At 44.8% G+C, this 8,474-nt stretch overlaps 1 protein-coding gene across 1 annotated transcript; it reads right to left on the bottom strand.

Annotated features, from left to right (window-relative positions):
* Nucleotides 1-936: 936 nt before the first annotated feature.
* On the bottom strand, nucleotides 937-2,112 carry LOC309606543 (geranylgeranyl transferase type-2 subunit beta). The gene has a single exon (XM_082343837.1). It carries the CDS (start codon nucleotides 2,074-2,076, stop codon nucleotides 1,081-1,083), a length of 996 nt encoding a protein of 331 aa, XP_082199963.1. The 5' UTR covers nucleotides 2,077-2,112; the 3' UTR covers nucleotides 937-1,080.
* Nucleotides 2,113-8,474: the final 6,362 nt, after the last annotated feature.

Genomic DNA, 8,474 nt, shown 5'->3' with positions numbered 1-8,474 from the left:
GATGAGAGAGGGGACACTTGGGTCTTGTCCCTGCCCAAGAATTCCTAGGAAGAAGGGAAGTGCTGGAGCCCAACTTTGTAGATTCTGGGTCTGGGGGAAGATGCAGGTCAACAGAAGCCCAATAAGTCAGAGCAGGCCTCCCAGGGGATGAGGAGAAGACTTCCTGCCAAGAAGATTCCCAGTGGGAAGGAACTCACAACTGTGGAGTAACTGGGAGAAAATGTCCTGTGAAAACTCTCAACCCATCATCTCTAGGTCTCCCGGGGGAGAGTAAGAGGAGTCAGCTCCTTCCAGAACATTCCGTGTAATGACTTCAGTCTTGGGAGACTGGAGGGCGCACAGTAGGCCTCAATAAACATGGACTGAAAGAATGAAAGTTGAGATGATCGGGGGAGGAATGGTGTGGTGGATGGCTGGGCAGAATTTGGCAGGGGGAGGCTCAAATTTATATTCATTATTTCACATAATGCTCTCCATCCCTCTTCCCTCACCTCTCTTCACAGATGAGAAATTGCTGCCCAGAGATGCTTAATAACTTACTTACAGCCACACAGTTTCTAAGTGGCTGAGCTGGGATTCGAACTTGTGACTTGACACCCAGACTCTTTTTTTTTTTTTTTTTAATTCCCAAATTTCAGCCATTTATTTTCATCTTTTAATTCCTATGGGGTTCATCAATTCTTTATCAGTTAACATTCTCATTGACAAAGACCAATTTATATTAACTATAGTTATATATAACATATCAAGGGAGTACATGGGAAAATCAGAACATAAGACTTCATCAGCTAAATAGAGTTCAACTCAGTTTGCTGTTATGGAGACAAACAAGATAAATACATTGAAGCATAAACAAAATATTACGCTCAGAATAACAGCATTCCAGAAGAAAACGGAAAGCTGAAGATACAATAAATGTCTCTAATTTACAGTATGTATAATTATATAATTTATTAAAATCAACACAATTCATGTACAAAATATTAACATGGCAGCCATTACGTTTGTTAAGCACTTCAAATACTGAAATGTTAAAACAGTAAAACTACACTAAGCAACTTCTGCATCAAGGGATCTAATCTAGCTCACTAGTTCAGGCTGAACATTCACTCTCCGAAGTATTTCTTCAGGCATGCAAAAAACAGGGCTAACAGGTTTAATCTGTTCTTCTCCCAAAAGTGACAATCCAGGAATTCCAAATAGAGTATGAAAAGGATCTACCATATCTCCTGGCCTGTCTGCAAATCCTCCCGTTTCTTCATCTTGACATGCTAAAATGAAACTGCGCAGTTTCTCTCTGTCAATCCAATGAAGCCTTCCAATTATCTTTAGGGAAGCCAACACCCACCAAGAATAGCATACATCTGGTAACTTCTCGGGCCTTCCATTGAGTCCACCTGATGGAAGCTGTCGTTCACAAAGCCACCAACCAAGTAAATCAGAATTTACTCGATGCAACTGACTAGTAATAGCCAGGAATCCTGTGCAACAATAGATCTGCCCAGCATGGGATTCAGAACCTGGCCTGCAACCAAATCCACCATCAAAGTTCATACATGATAAAACAAATTCGATTGCCTTTTCCACATTAATAGCATCCAGCTTCCCCAATAGAGCCAAAGTTGCCACCGCACAAAAAGAGAATCTTGTATCAATTTCTCCCCAAATATCTCCAGCAAAAGAACCGTCTTCTTTCTGTAGACTCTGAACATATTCCACAACTTTATTTACATCAATAACATTAATACTATCATAGAGAGTAAGAATCTGGACAGCACTAAGAGTGTACAAAAGATGAGGATCATGTCCAATACTAGCACTTATTCCACCACACTCGTGTTGACAAGACTTAATAAATGTCAGAATTTCTTCTCTATTCATGCGATGTAGCTGTCCCATGAGATCCATAACAGTCAGACCCCAATAGATGCCACTCATTCTCAAATATTCAGACATACAGTATTCATAATCATCTTTCTTTGAGCCATAGGATGCTATATAATCTGCATGCTTCTCCACTAATAGGGTGTCGGGTGCATCTGACTTGATAATAACATCCTTCTGCGGTGTGCCCATGTCTGAGAGCGAAAAGAGCGACACCCAGACTCTTGACAACAGCTCCATATAGATCACACCACACTGCACCATACCTCACTCAGAGAAAGGGACATTTCAGGGGATCACAGCAAACAGCAAGGTCCAGACAACAAGCGGATGAGTTCAGAGCCTGCCAAAGCCAGACAGCACCTTCCCCCCGGGAAGCCAGGCCACCCAGTCACCCCACGGTTGCCATCTCCCGCCTGCTCTCCCCCAGCACCCACAGGGCCGAGGACACTCAGTCTCCCTCCCAGGACCAGGGCTCCTGAAGGGGGCCCCTTGGCTTTGAAGTGTGGGTGACAGGAGTAGATAGTGTCCATGGATAATGTAACAAAACCCTTTTCTCTGTGCCCCGAGCGAGCAGTATCCTGGGTCTTGGGCAGAGGGAGAAGGGGGTGGCTGGGACAAACTCCTCTTTGACAGCTGAAGCAGAAAGACGCTGGGGAAAAGCAAACAGAAAGAGCCCAGAAAAGACAGACTTAACTGAGCCACAGCTCTGGTAAGGAGAACAGCTTATTCGTATTTGAAGAGGTATTGAATGCTGGCAGCATACTAAGTACTGGAAGGAAGGGAGACGCTGCCATCGAAATAGATCAAGGCAAAGTAATGAGATGGAGAAGCCAGAGGAAAAGGCATTGGCGGGAGGGGTAGCGGGGGCAGGAGGCTGGGGAGGGAAGGAACGGGAGGGTGAAGGGGGCAGTGGGCTGTAATCGTGCTTTCCCTCACAGACCTACTTTGTTTGCCTTAGAATATGATTCTTCATCTTTGGGGGATTCTGATGAAAGCCTGGTCCTTATCATTCCTTTAACACCAAATGTACTTGCAGAGAAAATTCGGTGTGGGATGAGAGGTCCCCTGGGGCCCATCCACAGCCCCTCTAAGACAGTGTTGTTGTTTTTCTCGGCCACGGCACACACGCGGGGTCTTAGTTCCCAGACCAGGGATCGAACCCGCGCCCTCTGCAGTGGAAGCATGGAGTCTTAACCACTGGACCGCCAGGGAAGTCCCAGACAGTGGGTTCTTTTTTTATTTTTTCAATATACCAAAATCGATTGTATTTCTATACATTTACAATGAACAATCTGAAAATGAAATTAAGAAAACAATTCCTTGGGCTTCCCTGGTGGCGCAGTGGTTGAGAATCTGCCTACCAATGCGGGGGACACGGGTTCAAGCGCTGGTCTGGGAAGATCCCACATGCCGCGGAGCAGCTGGGCCCATAAGCCACAATTACTGAGCTTGCGCATCTGGAGCCTGTGCTCCGCAACAAGAGAGGCCGCGATAGTGAGAGGCCCGCGCACTGCAATGAAGAGTGGCCCCCGCTTGCCACAACTAGATAAAGTCCTCGCACAGAAACGAAGATCCAACACAGCCATAAATAAATAAATGAATAAATAAAAATTTTAAAAAAAGAAAACAATTCCACTCACAATAGCATCCAAAAGAATAAAATACATAAGAACAAAGTCAACAAAAGAAATGCAAAGTTTATCTCTGAAAGCTATAAAACATTGCTGAAGTAAACTAAAGATCTCAATAAGTGGAAAAACATCATGTATTCACGGGTAGACAATGGGTTCTTAACGAGTGGCATTCATGCCCATGGTCCACCCCAGAGTCTCTGGGTCGGTGAGGCAGAGGTGGAACTTGGCATTGGTTTGGGGAAAAGCTTCCCAGGGGACTCCGACGTGGACCCTGGTTGATAATATTGTCCTGGGGCTCCAGGAATCCCAGATGAAGACCTCAGGCTTTCAGGAAGCAAAGGTGTTCTATTCTAGCATTGAGAACAAGTGAATCCAAGCCAGGAATGTACCTCACACAGCCCCAGGTGTCCTGACGGGTTTGGGAGCCCCCAGCCAGCCCCACAAGGCAGCTAGTCACTCAGATACGAGCTCAAGAAGATCTGTACTGTCTTCCCATCGTGCTCAGAATAAACACCTAAGTCCTTATAAAGGTGCACAAAACCTTGTGAGATCCTTTCCTCAAATTCAGCAAATACAAGTTCTCACCTCAGGGCCTCTGCACTTGCTGTTCCCTTTGCCTGGAGCTATTCCCCCAGAGATCCATGTGGACTCTCTTTCAGTTCCTGAGGGTCTTTGCCTAACTACCCTGTCCAAATAGCATTCCCTCTTGCTCTTAATCCCCTGCCCAACTTGGATTTTCTTTATAGCACTTATCCAACTCTGTTGGTTTATATACGTTGTTCATTTTCTGTCACCTGCTTTAGAAGGTAAATTACAAGAGGGCTGCCCCTTTTTGTTGCCTTCTGTGACACCAGTGCCTAGAACAGTGTCTAGCACATGGCAGTGGCTCGTTAAGTATTTGTTGAATGAATGGTGATAATTCTTTCCTCTCTGTTGTCCCACAGGACACATGTCATTTTCGAATTCGGTTAAAAACTCCCCGGAAACATAGAGCTGCTTTTTAGAGCCATTTCCCCATGCAATCAGTAAATAAGAAAACAAAAAGCAGCTCCTTGACACCTACTGTATGCTCAGCCCCCATAGGCTAAAGGGAGGTACAAGCAAAGAGTTAGTCTCTCTCTTCAAGGTCTTTACAATCTAGTTGGGGATGAGTGCTCAGGTTGTAGAATGCCTAAGCGGACAACTGCTCAGAAACTTGAAGGATAGTCGTTGGAGCTCTGAGGGGCTGGAGTGGTCAGAGAGGCTTTCTGGAGGAGGGAACACCTGCAGTGCCCTTTGAAGAACAGGGCCTGCTGGGTAACTGGTTGGAAGAAGAATGTTCCCCAGAGGGCAACCAAGTGGCAACCTTCTTCAGGTCCTGATGGAGGAAGATGGGTTGAGCGGGTCACAGCCACCATATCCTGACATTATGGCATTCCTGCTCCTCAGGCTCTCCACTCCAGGTCACCTCATACGACCTGGAGACCAGGCCAGACCTAATGGAATCAGGGTACTATTGCTGTGGCCCAGGGATCCAGGAAGAGAACACATTAGATGTAGATTCAGACACACCTGGAGTCAGGCCAACGCAAGCAGCGTGAACTTGCACAAGGCTGAGGAAAACTTGCTGGGCCTCAGTTTCCCCATCTATAAAATGGAACCAAGGACACTTTCCTCATTGGATTGTTGGGAGGCCCAGTATGTGGAACTCTGGATCCATGTCCTCAAAGAGAGCCCATCACTATAGACTCCCAGGTTCTGGCCACAAGTGTGCATGGGCCAGGGTTTTCTCAGGTCACCTCCTCTCTGGGCCTCAGTTTCACTGCTGTCTATCTCTGAGATGGCTCAGGGGACCCTTTGCAGTTTCCTCCCCTCTTGTCTTTACCTCTGTGCTTGCCAGGCTCTTCTTTCCCAAGTGAATTTGCATGTGGCCAGGTGGCTTTTAAAAGTCCAGGGAACTGACAGGCACACTTGAGTCAACACTTGATGGAACTCAGGCTCTATGCTGCTTACATGTATAAATTACACGTTCAGCATTTAGGAGAATGTTTACTTCCTTTTGAGTAGTTTGTCTGCAAATAAGATAGGCTGCTACTGGCTCTAGAGAGAGACCTGACAAGATGTCCATCAGAAAAAAGAATAAGGACACTTATCGGGATTAACCAAGATGGCGGAGTAGAAGGACGTGCTCTCACTCCCTCTTATGAGAGCACCAGAATCACAACTGGCTGCTGGACAATCATTGACAGGAAGACCCTGGACTTCACCAAGGAGGATACCCCACGTCCAAGGACAGAGGAGAAGCCACAGTGAGATGGTAGGAGGGGCGCAATCAGAGTAAAATCAAATCCCATAACTGCTGGGTGGGTGGCTCACAGACTGGTGAACACTTATACCACAGAAGTCCACCCACTGGAGTGAAGGTTCTGAGCCCCACGTCAGGCTTCCCAACCTGGGGGTCCGGCTACGGGAGGAGGAATTCCTAGAGAATCAGACTTTGAAGCCTAGTGGGAATTGATTGCAGGACTTTGACAGGACTGGGGGAAACAGAGACCCCACTCTTGGAGGGCACACACAAAGTAATGTGTGCATCGGGACGCAGGGGAAGGAGCAGTGAGCCTGGGGGAGACTGAACCAGACCTACCTGCTGGTGTTGGGGGGTCCCCTGCAGAGGCGAGTGGTGGCTCTGTTTCACCGTGGGGATAAGGACACTGGCAGCGGAGGTTCTGGGAAGTTCTCCTTGGCGTCAGCCCTCCCAGAGTCTGCCATTAACCCCACCAAAGAGCACGGGTAGGCTCCAGTGTTGGGTTGCCTCCAGCAAAACAACCAACAGGGAGGGAACCCAGCCCCAACCATCAACAGTCAAGTGGATTAAGGTTTTACTGAGCTCTGACCGCCACAGCAACAGTCAGCTCTACCCACCACCAGAGCCTCCCATCAAGCCTCTTAGATAGCCTCAACCACCAGAGGGCAGACAACAGAAGCAAGAAAAACTACAATCCTGCAGCCTGTGGACCAAAAACCACAGTTACAGAAAGATAGAGAAGATGACAAGGCAGAGGGCTATGTACCAGATGAAGGAACAAGAAAAAACCCCAGAAAAACAACTAAATGAAGTGGAGATAGGCAATCTTCCAGAAAAAGAATTCAGAATAATGATAGTGAAGATGATCCAGGACCTCGGAATAAGAATGGAGGCAAAGATTGAGAAGATGCAAGAAATGATTAACAAAGACCTAGAAGAATTAAAGAACAAACAAACAGAGATGACCAATACAATAACTGAAATGAAAACTACACTAGAAGGAATCAATAGCAGAATAACTGAGGCAGAAGAACGGATAAGTGACCTGGAAGACAGAATGGTGGAATTCACTGCCACAGAATAGAATAAAGAAAACAGAATGAAAAGAAATGAAGACAGCCTAAGAGACCTCTGGGACAACATTAAGCGCAACAACATTCGCATTATAGGGGTCCCAGAAGGAGAAGAGAGAGAGAAAGGACCAGAGAAAATATTTGAAGAGATTATAGTCGAAAACTTCCCTAACATGGGAAAGGAAATAGCCACCCAAGTCCAGGAAGCGCAGAGAGTCCCATACAGAATAAACCAAAGGAGAAACACGCCGAGACACATAGTAATCAAAGTGGCAAAAATTAAAGACAAAGAAAAATTATTGAAAGCAGCAAGGGAAAAACGACAAATAACATACAAGGGAACTCCCATAAGGTTAACAGCTGATTTCTCAGCAGAAACTCTGCAAGCCAGAAGGGAGTGGCATGATATACTTAAAGTGATGAAAGGGAAGAACCTACAACCAAGATTACTCTACCCGGCAAGGGTCTCATTTAGATTTGATGGAGAAATCAAAAGCTTTACAGACAAGCAAAAGCTAAGAGAATTCAGCACCACCAAACCAGCTCTACAACAAATGCTAAAGGAACTTCTCTAAGTGGGAAACACAAAAGAAGAAAAGGACCTACAAAAACAAACCCAAAACAATTAAGAAAATGGTCATAGGAACATACATATCGATAATTACCTTAAACGTGAATGGATTAAATGCCCCAACCAAAAGACATAGACTGGCTGAATGGATACAAAAACAAGACCCATATATATGCTGTCTACAAGAGACCCACTTTAGACCTAGGGACACATACAGACTGAAAGTGAGGGGATGGAAAAAGATATTCCATGCAAATGGAAATCAAAAGAAAGCTGGAGTAGCTATACTCATATCAGATAAAATAGACTTTAAAATAAAGAATGTTACAAGAGACAAGGAAGGACACTACATAATGATCCAGGGATCAATCCAAGAAGAAGATATAACAATTATAAATATATATGCACCCAACATAGGAGCACCTCAATACATAAGGCAACTGCTAACAGCTATAAAAGAGGAAATCGACAGTAACACAGTAATAGTGGGGGACTTTAACACCTCACTTACACCAATGGACAGATCATCCAAAATGAAAATAAATAAGGAAACAGAAGCTTTAAATGACACAATAGACCAGATAGATTTAATTGATATATATAGGACATTCCATCCAAAAATAGCAGATTACACATTCTTCTCAAGTGCGCATGGAACATTCTCCAGGATAGATCACATCTTGGGTCACAAATCAAGCCTCAGTAAATTTAAGAAAATTGAAATCATATCAAGCATCTTTTCTGACCACAACGCTATGAGATTAGAAATGAATTACAGGGAAAAAAACGTAAAAAAGACAAACACATGGAGGCTAAACAATACGTTACTAAATAACCAAGAGATCACTGAAGAAATCAAAGAGGAAATCAAAAAATACCTAGAGACAAATGACAATGAAAACACGACGACCCAAAACCTATGGGATGCAGCAAAAGTGGTTCTAAGAGGGAAGTTTATAGCTATACAAGCCTACCTAAAGAAACAAGAAAAATCTCAAGTAAACAATCTAACCTTACACCTAAAG

Source organism: Balaenoptera borealis (assembly GCF_965194805.1).
Source record: "Balaenoptera borealis genome assembly, chromosome: 11".
NCBI classification, from domain to species: domain Eukaryota; kingdom Metazoa; phylum Chordata; class Mammalia; order Artiodactyla; family Balaenopteridae; genus Balaenoptera; species Balaenoptera borealis.
Note: the sequence above shows the minus strand (reverse complement) of the source record. Positions and strands in the feature narration are given on the sequence as shown.

Bases quoted from the DNA above. Each gene is read 5' to 3' on its own strand.
- LOC309606543 (XM_082343837.1), bottom strand. From the start codon at position 2,076: ATGGGCACACCGCAGAAGGATGTTATTATCAAGTCAGATGCACCCGAC.